This window comes from Penicillium expansum, assembly GCF_000769745.1.
Source record: "Penicillium expansum strain MD-8 chromosome Unknown contig190, whole genome shotgun sequence".
In the NCBI taxonomy this organism is placed as follows: domain Eukaryota; kingdom Fungi; phylum Ascomycota; class Eurotiomycetes; order Eurotiales; family Aspergillaceae; genus Penicillium; species Penicillium expansum.
In genome coordinates this window covers 745,583-759,507 of record NW_015971406.1, presented here as the reverse complement: position 1 = coordinate 759,507, position 13,925 = coordinate 745,583, and the positions used below count along the sequence as shown (strand labels likewise).

General features: G+C 48.2%; 4 protein-coding genes across 4 annotated transcripts; 2 read left to right on the top strand and 2 right to left on the bottom strand.

Annotated features, from left to right (window-relative positions):
* Positions 1-1,325: 1,325 nt before the first annotated feature.
* Positions 1,326-2,167, top strand: PEX2_059140 (uncharacterized protein; the record flags this gene model as incomplete). Its single annotated transcript, XM_016743187.1, has 2 exons — positions 1,326-1,464; positions 1,527-2,167. The coding sequence occupies 2 exons, from the start codon at positions 1,326-1,328 to the stop codon at positions 2,165-2,167; spliced, it is 780 nt and encodes a 259-aa protein (XP_016595909.1).
* A 2,030-nt stretch (positions 2,168-4,197) lies between these two features.
* On the top strand, positions 4,198-5,028 carry PEX2_059130 (alpha/beta hydrolase; the record flags this gene model as incomplete). The annotated part of the gene is made up of 1 exon (XM_016743186.1): positions 4,198-5,028. One exon carries the CDS (start codon positions 4,198-4,200, stop codon positions 5,026-5,028), a length of 831 nt encoding a protein of 276 aa, XP_016595908.1.
* A 949-nt stretch (positions 5,029-5,977) lies between these two features.
* On the bottom strand, positions 5,978-7,873 carry PEX2_059120 (putative RSC complex subunit Sfh1; the record flags this gene model as incomplete). The annotated part of the gene is made up of 4 exons (XM_016743185.1): positions 5,978-6,082; positions 6,136-6,220; positions 6,278-7,465; positions 7,569-7,873. The coding sequence occupies 4 exons, from the start codon at positions 7,871-7,873 to the stop codon at positions 5,978-5,980; spliced, it is 1,683 nt and encodes a 560-aa protein (XP_016595907.1).
* Positions 7,874-8,750: 877 nt separating this feature from the next.
* PEX2_059110 (dipeptidyl peptidase 3) lies at positions 8,751-13,521 on the bottom strand (the record flags this gene model as incomplete). The annotated part of the gene is made up of 9 exons (XM_016743184.1): positions 8,751-8,771; positions 8,827-9,091; positions 9,144-9,493; positions 9,547-9,685; positions 9,741-9,777; positions 9,833-10,340; positions 11,273-12,382; positions 12,433-13,312; positions 13,394-13,521. The coding sequence occupies 9 exons, from the start codon at positions 13,519-13,521 to the stop codon at positions 8,751-8,753; spliced, it is 3,438 nt and encodes a 1,145-aa protein (XP_016595906.1).
* Positions 13,522-13,925: the final 404 nt, after the last annotated feature.

The following is a 13,925-nucleotide window of genomic DNA, read 5'->3' as shown; positions in this document are numbered from 1 at the left end:
ACCACGTTGTTCAAAAAGTCGGAAGAAATTGAGCATGTCCAGAATTCATACAGCAATATCCTGGGTTCCTGCTCATTTTGTTCAACTAAATCTTACTTTTCGTTGTTCTTTCAGCTATGTTGATATCATCATCCCTATAAGAACGAGAGAGCACGGATGATAACTCGGCAGGCGGCTGTCTATGGGCTATATGGGCTGCCTATGTCCAAAGTAAAATTGAAGCCTACGTTAACGCTGGTCGTCTCCGTGCTCCAACTTTGGCAGGTTGTTCCAGCTGTTCGATATCTCAATGAAGAATGCATTGGGGTTAATGCTCCTGGAATTGAAGGCCCAAGAGTTGTGAATTTGTGATTTGTAAGACAATAAAATAAACTCCACCCAGATCATGGCTCAGCTGTGGAGAAGGGGACTTTTTCATGTATAGGATCAAACTCGAATTGCGGACAGAACTGCCTTCGCTTACTTTGATTGGTCATTTAGGTCCTCGATTATGCGAACCGAAGAGCGGCCTACCCAAGGCAATCAATCTAGTAGGAATAAATTACCAGGCTGGCCATGCAGGATGCCATAAAATAACAGAGACAATCTCCTTTCATCACCATGATCTGAAACCCCCTGAATTGCTTGTCTCGCGTCAGTTCTAGTGATATAAACTCGTATTCATGTGCTTATAAAAGATTATAAAAAAGAGTAGGTATAGTTAGGAATGTCGAAATCAAATCTGCTCATTCCCCGAAACATGAAATCGGCCCCGGACTCTCGCGCTCCGTGCTCTATGTATGTTTTAGTCCTGAATAGGAAAGGGGGCTGTCATGTGATAGCCAATCAAAGCATCAAGATTGTGCGAGAGGGTCATCAACGGGCCACCGCCAAGAACGGGCCACCTCATGTGTTTAGAATCACCACAATAGCCTCTGGATATGGCTTGCTTATTTCCCTTCATGTTCTCCATGTTTTGATTCTTAAGCACTCCGCATTTGTTCCATTTTTGGTCGTGTTTCTGGTGTGAGCATAGAATAACGCCGTTTAACCCATTGTTCCCACTACGTGGACCAGTAGCACACTTGTGCCTTAGCATTCCGCACTAGACATGGTTCACGATAACTACTCCAAATACTCTCTAGTCTTATGCCGGTCAAAGGGGTCGTCTCATCACATAGGAGGGTCCTTTAAACCTGTTGACTCGAAAGATAGCATCCGCCCCTATTTTGCGACCTCGCTTCTCAACTGCACGAAATTTGCCTTGCTGTCACAACTCCCTCCTCCCAAAATCAGCGGCCACCCGCCCCAAACAGATATTTCTACTTGATGCTCCCAGGCGCAGCATGGCAGGGAATTTCACATTCCCAACAGAAGCCGAAAGTACTTTCAGAGTAGCAGACCTGGTGAATGTAACATGGGATGTTATCGCTCCTCTGGTTTCGCTCTACGAGACCTGTGGCACTAATGATCGTGCTTTAGAAGGTGGGGCCATCTATTTGACTCGTCTTATTGCTTTTTACAGATAATCTGACTATTCCTCTTAGAGATAACAACCAACAACTATAGCTACGTGTGGATAGCGACTCGCAAAGACTATGTAGAGGCTGGCTGTATCTTCATGCTCCAGCCGTTCACTGCCCAAGGCGAGTCATATGGCGACAACATTACAAGTGTCCCATTTGGGGTATCGAAGCGATACACAGATGATCCACCACCAGTGTCGTACAATTTCATCAATGCATCGTCATCCACGTCTGCAAGCCCCACGAAAGCAATCTCCACGTCTCTCGCTACCTCGAGTAGTGCCGAAACTACATCATACTCAGCGGCTACGTCAACTCCTGCGTCTAGCCATGGCTTGTCGAAGGCGAGTAAACTTGGAATCGGCCTTGGTGTTCCACTAGGTGTTTTGTTGGTCGCTGCCGCTTTAGGCGCGTTCATCTTGTATCGGCGGAAATCCCGCCAGAAAGAAACTCAAGCGGTGCTGCCTGTTCAGAATCAGCCAAATGATGAACTGGCTCCACTTCCTATCATTGGTTATAAAGAGCCTCATAATACGCGCCTGTCACAGGCGGAGACAGTGGCTTCTTCCGTTTCGAAACTGTCAAGCGATAATCAAATATCGGAAGGGAAAGACAAGCGGCTAAGTGAATTAATGTCTTCTGAAATAGTGGAGTTAGCCTGATTCCAGTACTGGATTGCAATCTTCAAAGTAAAGTGGTTGATGGTCTGAGGGCCTTGACCCGACGCCATCGACTCACTTCATTCTTCTAGGCTACCTAGGCTTTCAAAGGCTAGATAACTATAAATTAGCTTAGACTAATATTTTTTGGATCCTCAGAATCCTGTTTCTGTAGACTTGTTTGTTTCCAGAACTTTCCGTTTCTGGGTAACATGAATACCATGACATTTAAGATCGCAAAAGGACACTGTAAATATTCTGTTGGGAGATGTTCCTACCTACAGCCACCTGGGACGGGGGTTCATACCTATCTCCATCTTAGATATGCTATGGCTTAGCTGTAAATAGGCCAATAGGTTGAATACAATGGTACAAGATAAAGTTCTAAAAACCCCGAAATTTTTATAGATTGCTAAACGGTGTACACCATATGAAAGCGTATAGTGAGATTAGTCAAATTGTCCAGGGAAATTCTTGTGCGCGTCATTTTAGTTAGAGTTATGCATATTTATTGATTGTCCCATGGCTTGTTGTACACTATCCTAGAACTTAAATTGCAGATAGAAATGCCTTCACTAACGCTATTTAGCATCCCTGCGTTATTCCAGTTGTTCCAGCTTTGCATTGGCCTCATGGCCACCGGAGTGTTCAATGAGATAACTAAATTAAGGTATTAGTCGGACTTAGGTCTCGGTCCAAGTCCTAATATTTTAGTAATTGTAATATAATACAAACTATTGCTACCTAGGTAGTGGGAGATTTGACACATTGGGATACTATGTGATAGTCCTACATATGTACTGCGTGCCGCATCCCACACTATTTCCAGATGTCCAAACGTCTACGGAGTAGGCATTGCGACAATAGAATGATGACCGGTTCTAGCTTCACTATGTGGCATGAATAGATGCACGGCACCTGATTGCCAGCATGTTGATGCCTATCCCTTACGTGTCAGATTTGACAAACTCTTCTTCCAAGTCTCCTAAAGAGGCTACCAGTAGTACATATATGGCTCAACTATACCTGACTACCGCTGCAAGTTGCTCAATGAATCAAACTTGGATTGCGGACAGAACTGCCTTCGCTTGCGTTGGTTGGTCATCTCTACTAGGCTTGAATAATACACTCTTCATTGGTTCTAAGGCTTCACCTAGGTCAAGAAAGAGTGTACCTAGAGTACTTTTGTTGTAGGTACGGCAAGGTTTATAAGCCAATGAAAAAGACAACTTGGTTGTGATTTCTAATTGAGTAAATACTCCGTAAGACAGGGTGAACATATTTTCCTACGCTGTCCCAACCCGGGCTTAGATCGAAACTCGGGGGCAGTTTAAAGATTATGGCTCAGCTATTGATAAGCCCATTTTGCGGGAGCAAATTTCAAACATGACTTGCGGATGGAGATGCCTTCCCTGATGCTGGTTGGTCAACTCCGCGTTCGTTCTTCGAATTCTGCATTGGGCGTAGTACTTCACCTAAGTACCTAGAGCTCTGTGAGGGGAAATGTTTATGCCGCTCAAAATCAAGATGTGAGGTGATAGGGGCCTTGATTACCATTCCTTTCGGGTACCATGAGGCTGCCCTATCTACCACACGCACTATAGGTGTCCATGCGGTTACCCGAGAAGCATGTAGTATGGCTGAGTTGTCAACCCAGATGCAAAGGCTCCCTAAAGTTATATCTGACAAGAATAGTCGGCCGCGTTTACGGCCTTGTGATATCTCTTTAGTAGATCTTTCTAGCTGGTGTTTTTAGATGTATGTGAAGGCGGTAAAAAAAGCATACTTTGTGCAAGCGACTTCTATGCATAACCTGTGATAAATATATAGGCATTAAAATCTTAGATTATCATATAATATGTGCCTGAAACACCTTGGAGTTATATTGTACAAAGTAGAGATGTAACGTCTAGAACGTGCACTGCTGACCGTTGACCGCTGACTCTTAGGATGTTCAACTGAAATAAATTACTGAAACTATCTAACATCCACTCGATGAAAAGAAAAGACCAAGAAAAATACAGACAGGAAAGATGGAATTCCCCAAATCTCACATCCACCATCCCCAAGCCAGCCACGCTCATACCCACACGGTTATCCTACTACATGGTCGCGGCAGCGATGGCGCCGAGTTCGCCGAAGAGCTTTTCTCATCTTCCACCTCCAAGGGCAAACCCCTCCCTTCCTGTCTCCCCTCCTATCGCTGGGTCTTTCCAACCTCACGCGACCGATGGAGCACTACATTTGAAGAGGAGATGTGTACCTGGTTTGACGCCTACTCCTTAGGCAATATCCACGAACGACAGGAATTACAGAAAGAGGGAATAAGAGAGTCAGTCTTATATATTCTCGATATTCTCGAGGAGGAGGCTCGACTGCTAGATGGACGGTTCCCCCAGATCTACCTTGGAGGTATGAGTCAGGGGATGGCAACCGCCTTATGGACGTTCTTCGCTGCGACAGCGACAGGCCGAATCCAAGGATCACTAGGAGGATTACTGGGATTTTGTGGCTGGTTTCCATTCGCGCAGCAGCTAGAGCGGTTGCTATCCGAACCATCCCTTAATCCTGGCAGTTCCCAGGCACAGAGTCTAATATCCGGGTTCTTCTTTGATGAGATTGCCGGTGGGACACCGCGCTCTGATCAGCCTGTCGACAGTTCTATCTTATCTACGCCTGTGTTTCTAAGCCATGGATCAGACGACCAATGGGTATCTGTGGAGCTTGGACGACAGGCATGTCAAGTTCTACGGAAAATTATGGTACGCGTCGACTGGCAAGAGTTTGCTGGGGCAGAGGGTGACGGCCACTGGGTTAAGGAACCTGAGGGTTTTGACCATATCCTGCAATTCCTTGAGGGTTAATTTGTCCAATTCTTTCAGCCGACTGTGTTGCGGGGGTATTCGAGGGCCATATGTAGGGAGGGCGCCTACAGTCAAAAGAAAAGACCTTGATGAAGGTTGGGCGGTTCAGGCTCGTTATTCAAAGATAACCTTGCCGAGTACAAGGGCCCAATGGAGATAGGAATATATCACTTCATTGCAGAATATCCAATAAAATGAAGTGAGAGAGGTTTGTCTACAACATCAGTTACCTTGGGTGCCATCCAGTCACGAGACAATGGGCAAAAAAGGCAAGTACCTCTTTCATTCTGGGATGGCGCGAGTGTTGGGTATATCCCCCCCCCCCCCTCAATCCCCCCAGTCTTCTTCTTTTCTCTCGAGCTCCTATTCCGGATGACACGGCTGGTGCATACTTACACGCAGTGTAATCACCATCACCAAATTTTAGACAGGACCTAGTATGGTATCCAGGCCTCACATCCGGGCCATTGGATTTGCTCAAGGAAAGCACAAAGGGTCGATCTTAGGAATAGCAGCGAGGAAGGCTGCAGCGACGCAACTAGTAATTCATGGGACGAGAATGACTACCAAGATCGATTATGTCTCAAACTGGAATTGGTGTATCATCGTTTAATCTTATTGAAGGTCTACTCTAGTTCCTAGTAGCTCTTTACCTTCTAACCGTCCGCGCAAAGAAAGAACATGCGTCGAAGGCAAGAAAGACATTGATTGAGAAGAAAGATGGTGATTCACAATGACAATAACGCCCCGAATTTTGCGAATGGAAATTGAAAGCAGATGCCTGCAACAGAAGTCGATGCGCCGTGGCGCCGAGATAGATAAAAAAAAGGGAGCAACAATAGCGGATTAGATGGTTGAGAAGGACACGGAAAAGTAGGTGGCGTGAAGTAGGTCATTGAAGCTTAACATAGTACATTAAGGTGATGTAAGGAAAGATGCCGTGGATAATTTAGCCATATCGGCCAACGGGAACATCATGACGATGAAGATCCTTGGACCATTCCGGTGCAACCTTATCACGCTCGTATAGAAGGCCACAGTTATGGCAGAGTGTCTAGTTAGGATGGTCAGAATCTGCTTGCGGTACATTCTAATGTGAGAACTTACCCGTGGGCCATCTGGACCATCGCGCACAGCCCAAACTGCTGTGCCCCACACCGCACAGTTCTTACATCTCCAGCTTTGGCGTTCCCTGAAGGCAGAAATCATTAGTGAATATTCCAGCGAGATGTATCTAGCGGCTACATACCAGTCGGAAAGCGTGCCACCACCGCCACCGTACCCAGCCCCTGACCCGGTATCAGGAGTTCCCCGGCCACCAGGAGTGCCACTTCTGCCCGTAGGGCTCAAGCTGCGGAACCGACGCTTGCGCTTATTCCTTTCTCCACGTCCGAGCGGAGTCTCACTGTCTACCTCGAAGTAGTTCCCACTGTTCTGCCTTGAGATCTCAGGTGTGATGCCCGTGGTTGAAGAGAACCTGGCGGTTTCTCGGCGCAAACGTCGGATCTGGCGCTCACGGTCACCTTCTCTCCGTTCGATTTCTTCCTTGGACAGTGTCTCGACTTGGGGTTGCCATCCATCACAAATCGTTTCAGGGTCGTAACGCCAGCCAGCCTCCACACCGTTAGCTGCCAAATTATCAATTTCGTTGCCATAGCCGTTGATGCCGCTGACAAGAGCACCGCTTTCGCAGACTTCTTTTTTGAACTTCAAAACTGCTTCGTAGATGGCATGCGCAATCGCACTGACCCATTCACCACCAAGGCTGAGGTCTGCGCAAGTGATGCGCGCGAACTCTTCAGCCATGCCAGGTGGGTGTAGTAGAGACCACTCAAATTTGTCTGTGTACAGCTTGTTTTGCAGGTTGATGTTGAGAGTGATCAAGCACCGATATGCGTCATCTGGGTTCAGAAGACTGTCATTCACCAGCGCTTCCTTGGTCACGGTGACAGTGGGCGTCACGTTGGGCCGGCTATCAGGCGTCGCAACGTTGACAGCAGCTGGTGTCATTGGCGTGTCTCTTGACGGTTCAGTCTGTGGCAAAACACTGGGCACCGTGCCTGCATCTGAGCTCTGGAAGAGAGGGTGGAGAGCGACACCAGCGTATTCCTCAAGCTGCTGTCGGATCTGATTGCTGATGGTCATGGTCGTGGCTTGAGGGTTTGGGAGATCAAGATCACGAACGAAACCAATAGCAAATTCTTCGGGCGTTGAGAGCGATTCGTGGAGGTTCCACAAGAAGGTATCCTTAATACGGAACGGGGGTAATGGTTCGGGTCTGCGATACGCAGGAAGAGTCTGGTTGATGCTAGGGTCCACGGCAGTGCGTGGGAAAGGGAATGGCTCGAGGGGTTGATGAGCGGGGACTTCGACGTCAATTCGGATGGGAACGAGGGTCAAGGGAAGTTGCGCTTGAATCTGCAGTTGATCGGCACACCTAGAATCACCACGCTGTATGTTAGCCAGATTTAAGGATGGACAGGAAAGATGGAGGGCACTGTCGTTAATGGCCACATCAGTCCTGGCAATGGGGAACATACGCTGGTCGCAACATTCTCTTGATCATCCACTCGCGAAACAGGCCTTGCACCTCCACTGGCGCATGCACTTCTTTGCCCAGCTTCTCTGAGTATGGCACCAACTTGTCGGTAGCGGATTCTTCGCGCCGAAGACTCCTCAGTCCGGTCGGCCGCCGTGGCCCATCGTTCTCATCAAAATCTTCATCATCAAAGCCATCTTCAGCATAGTTGATGGCTGTAGTTCCACGCTTTGTGGTGCGCGGAGTTGGGCCGGTCTGAGACGGAGGGTTGACAGGTGTGAGCAACGCGTTTCCGTACTGGCGCATGCGCGGAGGGTAGGAACTGATATATCCTCGGAGAGGGGACATGTTGGCGATTCAATTGAACAATAACATGCCCCTTCGAGGGTATGGGCGGGAGAATAGGGAGCTTGCGATTGTTTTGATCGACTCGATGTTCGAAGGGCTGATCACTGCAGTGAGGCACAATTAAGAATGGTCCAAGCGCGAAAGAGTTAACAACGAGTGCTTGTATGATGCCACAGCATAAAGTAAATGTGTGACAAAAATAAAGACCGCGTCAAACGCATCCAGATAGGATTCAGCTGGTGAGATTGGCCCTGAGATCGATATTCTGCGCGACTTTGCCCAATTCGACGCTAGTCCCATTCCAGGGAGAGCATCATGTGATTTATGCCTTAGGCCATCAAACTACAGGAACCATCATAGTAAAACGACAGGGGCTTCACTAGGCATATAAATAAAAGTCATCAATAGGATCACAGGGTTATCAATGGGCACTAACCATTGTTTGTGGGCCACGGCTATGTTGTGGACTGGGCTCATTGTCGTATGAATACAAAATATGAATACAAGTCTCGCATCCAAAACAAACCAACGGAATGTGAGGGAAAGGCTACAATTGCCAACTAGATCTGCACCATATATTCAATCTTCACAGCCAAACTAACTGATGTCCAAGAACAAATTTACCAATCAGACTAGAAAATGAATACACCGAAAGGAATGAGAAAACCCAAAGTGCTGAGTACGCCAGCGCTGCTGTCGGTAAGATGAAAACTTGAATATTTGTTGCAGACAGATTGAAATGCAACTTTAGAAAAAAAATAACAGTCGAAACTTCGAGGCACAAGGCCGGGGGAATGATAATCGCACATGCAAGGGAAAGAAGAAGGGGGAAAAATCAACGAAGTCCAATAACACTCTGCGATGGGATTAGCTATCAAAAGTTTGAAGTCCACTGGGGCAGGGGGTCTTACCATCTCCAAGGTCCACACACGCCGGATCCAGACCTTTACTGGCCCCTCAACGCCCTCGACGTCGTCTAGCTCAATGCCCTCCCACCAGCAGCGGCGGGCAGGCTTGCGCCAAAACAGGAGAAGCTTCTGGGCCATGCCCACGGAATTGTTGTTCGATAGGTCTCCGCGGATATCGGTGCGGAGTTTGGCCAGTGCGAGACTGCAGATTACGGCCTTGTTAGGCTCCGGGGCACGGTGGCCCCACTGGTCAGCACGATCAAATCCTCTGCATTTAATATTAGCATTGGCCCGTGATTGAAATCTCGAGTTCTACTCACCCAGCTGTCAGCATTTCAATAAGATGCTGCTCGGTTGACCCAATCTCCTCGCTCTTGCGCAGTCCAGAAAAGATGCCGTCCTGTCGCAACAGCGACCTACCCGCCGCGCGCTTGACCTCGAGCATTTCATCGTGTCCAATGTCGGCGCGAGGGGGGATCACATAGAAGTCAAGGTCCTCTCGGAGGACAATGATGCCAGCACGGTCCTGCAGCATGTCACGGGCTGATCCCTGCATTGGGTCCATCAATTCCAGGTCTGGTGAGTTTGAACCAGAAGGCAGAGATGAGGGAATTGTTTGAGCAACAGTTCGGAAGAAATCCAGCATGTACTGAAGTGAGACCGGGTCATACTAGGTAATAACTGTCAGAGAAACTTCAATGCTCAAGGTAGGGATTTGCGTACGTCAACCGGGAATACATCCCCGTCATGGAAACCATTTGTAGAATGCCCATCCGGGAGGAGGCCATTTGGGAAGAGGGAGAGCAGAACGAATTCAGGCAAAGTCAACAGCTCATCTCGCGAAAGGGTAAACCGCGTACCACTATAAGCTCATTAGTTTATGCACAATTGAGATATGAATCAATGTGTGATCCTACCGAAGGTCGAGGCCGACGTGTTCATCTCCGCCGATATCTGTTATAACATGTTAACGGAAAGCATACCAATCGGCCTTTGTTACCAAACATACCACCAAGAGTGTTGATTGGCGGACCCCCGGTCTGCTGGACCTGAGTTATGATGCTGGAGGCACCCCCTGCAGCAGCCATCACGTAGGTGAATGATTCAAGTGGGCTATAGCCTTCTGTGTATGGCGGTGGTGGTTCACCGTCGTCGGAAGAGCCCTCGTTTTTTGGTTCAGTGAAAGACGCTTTCGTGTCAGCAACAACTGCCGAAGATGGGGCCGGCTCGAGCGACTCCTCGACAGGTGCTGGAGGCGCTAAGGCTGGAGGGCAAGCGGGTCCAGGTTCGGTAACTTTATATGGGCGATTGGTGTCAGGTAGTGACGAGAAGATGAGAGATGAAAATGGCGGAGGAAATGCAGGTGAGGAAGTTGACGCTGATGCTGGGGAGTGTGGTGGAGGTGCAGTGTAATAATCGTCGTCCTCCTCTAGGGAGTCCGTTGGATGGGGCGGGCACGCCGTGGTTGATGGGTCCGACGGCGGCGTTTCTCGCGACACCGTGGTTTCTATTATTGCCTGAATAAAGTCAGACAGGTCTGATCCGCGCAACCAAAAGTGATCAAATCCTGACCTAGTCTAGCAATGCGACTAATCTGAGTCGAGTCTCGTCCAGGTCGGGTCCAAGAGTCTTGACAGTTTTCCAATCCAATGACTGGGATTCAGCACCGGGATCAAAAATTGTTTCAGAAACAAATAGAACAGGTATACGTTTTCATCTGCTAAATGCGCAGTGATTGTTGAAGCAAGAGAGACAGCGCTTAGAGGTTGGGGACGGTAGATCAACTCAGGTGGACGGCGGTAAGTCCGAGCGCCTCACTAGCCATTGAAGCCTTGGCACGTGCCGTGTCCTCTTGTCTTTTTGCTTTAGTTGGGGATTTAATTTGGATTTCTGATTTCTAGAGACAAAGTACTGAGTACTGTGGGATGATATGAGACATGCTTAGCGAAGTCATGGTAACCTCAAATAAGCCCATAAGTGTTGGTCTATTTCCAGTCGGTCCCCCGCAAACCCGCGTTGATGTGTTGTTTCATGTTATGAATTATCAGTCTATTTCTATTTTGATTTTCAATCTCAAAAGACAAGAGCTGAACTGTAGATATAGGAACTAAAATCCGTTCTAATTTTCTTTAGATAATTGCTATCAAAACTATTTTCATAGACCCGTTTTAATGTGACTTTACATGAAATATATGTGCATCACATAGTCTTCAACCATGATATCCCGCATTTTTACGCTAAAGATCACAAGAGAAACAGAGAAATCGCAATTCAATGGTTAGTATATAGTAGTTTGCTGTGGAATGGGGGGTACATAATGAGAACAATGAGAAATTTTATTTACGTGTGTAAGTGGGTGCTTCCATGGGAAAGAGAAACTACTATATAAGCAATTCATTTGTATACTTTTGACATATCGACATTTTTATAAATATATGTCTTATCAGACATTACGCTCAGCAAAGCTCTGAATGAGACCCTCGAGAGTCGGTTCATACTCCTTCAAGCTGACCTGGTCGCCCTCAAGGATAGTGTTGGCCTGTACAAAGACCTTACGTGGGACCTTGTTCTTCAAAACAACCTCACGAACGCTGGTTCCCCACCAGCTGTCAACAGAGGTAATATCGTCGTACAAGCCCTTGCCAGCCTCAACATCTGCAGTACTCTTGTAGACATGCAGCTTCTGGAGGTATTTCTCCACGGCAGGGCGTCCGTGGGTCAAGATCTTGGACCGGTCAAGGCGGATCTCCAGATCAGAGAGATCCTCCTTGCTGTGAGACAACTTGACAAAGTCATCACCGGCATCGAGGAAGGTGCGCAGAATACTGTACCGAGCCTGCATGTGGGCCTGACCCCATTTCTGGGTTTTCGGATCCCAGAACTCGAGGGCAACCAGACCGGCGCGAGCCATGGAAAGGTAGGCCGCGAACAAGACGTCGCCGGCCTCACCGGCCAAGTCTTCCTTGCCATCGCCGAATCCGAAGATTTTTAGGATACCAAAATCGCAGCCAAGCACCATGGCCACGCACTCAGCACGGCACTCCTCATATGACGAAGCAATGGAGCCAAAGACTGAGCTCCATGTTTGTCCAGGCTTGTACCAGGTCGATACAGGCTTGTTGGTGACAGGGCTGATGGGCGGGTTCTTAATGTCAAAGTTGTACTCCCCTGGCGCTGTCTCCTGCAACAACTTTCCAGTTCCATGACCCAGCAATTCGTGGATGCCGACCTGGACCTCGAAGGCCGGGTCTCGGAATGCGCGGTAGACCTCCTGGTCACTCTCAGCAATGAAAGGAATAGCCTCGTTAGGAGCCTTGGCGCTGAGAACATTGCCTAGAGACACGTTCTTGAAGCCAAGGTTCTGACGAATATCATCATAGTTAGGCAGGTTAATACCAGCCGGGAGACCTGAGCAGCCGAAACTTAAGACCTCCAATGACGTGAAGTCGGGACTGAGGAACTTGTCTTTCTCAAAGTCCGTACCCCAGGGCAACTTGGGGATCATGCTCTCGGCACTGTCAACCAACGTACCAAAGGCTCGGGTGCGTTCCAGATTGACCTAAAAAAGGTTAGCAATGCCAGTCAATGGAGTTCCAGTAAGTGTCATACCAAAGCAACGAAGCCTTCCCATTCTCCGCGCACACCATGGGGGTCTCTGTATGTTTCAACAAAGCCCAGGTTTGTCTCCAGCACAGGCTTTTGGTCCTTAACCCAGATACGCTGGCTCTCCTTGAAAGCCTCGATGGATCCAGCTCCAAATGAAAGAGCATATGAATCCAACATCTTCTTTTGATTGTCATTTGCGGCAACAAGTTTAGCCTGCTTGATGCTGTGGGCGATCTTTGCCATCTCCTCCTGATGGTCACCGAAGACAAGACGCACGGTCTTTCCTTTCAGATCTCCATCAAGCTCAAATGTGTCCACATCGCCAAGATCCCGGTCTCTCACAGGAGGTGATGAAACACCAGATGCGATCAAAAGCTCGAAATCACCCGAAGATGTCTTCCGGATTCTAGTATTCTCTAGCGCAAGTCCCTTCTTCTCCATCAAGTCCCCAATTGCCGTGATCTCCTCCTGTGAGATCGTCGGCGAATCGGGGTAGTAGGTGGTCATGTGGCCGCCCTTGGGGTATCCGAGGTGCATCATCGACTGTTCACTGGTCTCGTAGATCCCTCCTCCAGTGGTGTTAGCCTTCTGGAAAGCCGCCTTCGTCTCCGTAGTAGCCGAAGCCAGAGCCTCGAATGCGGATGCGGACAGCCGAGGGATGAACTTGGAGTCACCAAAGCCCTTGTAGTTTCCGCAGTTGCCCAAGAATTGACCCGCATATTCAAGGAAGAAACGGAGGTCTTCGGGGCTGACTTGTGTTTTCTGGGCGAGGCTGTTCCAATCGCCATTAGAGGCGTGGTGGAGTGCCAGAATGAGGTCGTAAATAGGTTCGGACTCAGGGGAAACCTGACGCAAAGTGACTCGAGTGCCCTCAAATGCAGCTCTGTGTACATGCGAGAAAGGTTAGGTGTCAATAGCTCTCAGAAGATGTGGTACTGGCAGGTGGGCCCTAGGAACACTATACCTGCTCATGAAGTGCGCATATTTTCTCAAGTTTTGGTCTTTGAGAGTATCGAAGTGTGACTTGATTTCCAGTCTGACCACAGTAGGAGGCGAGTCAGCCAGGTAATGCTGTTTGATGCTTTCATCCATGGCTGCGCGAGTGATTTTGGAATGTGAGGAGAAGGTTTTGGCCAGTCTGGGATTCGACAGGCAATATATTCGATGGAGGGGTAACAAAGGTAACACGGAGCTCCGGGAGAATAGGTGCGGCGCAATGCCACGCATAGAGTACATATGGAGGGGCTTGACGACGAAGTATGACATATCATGAGGAGGCACCAATCAGGAGGTACGTGTCTCCCTAGCTACGGTCGGATCACCGATGGAGTCCGATCTACATTGCTTGGTACGGATTTCGATTTGGTAATTGAATGTCTTAAATTTGTCACTTTACTTAATTACAACTGTCACAGTGACTATTTACTATGTCGACAATGTGCGATAATAGCAATAACAGCAATAAAAAGGGGTATCAGCCAAAAATAACAAGAATT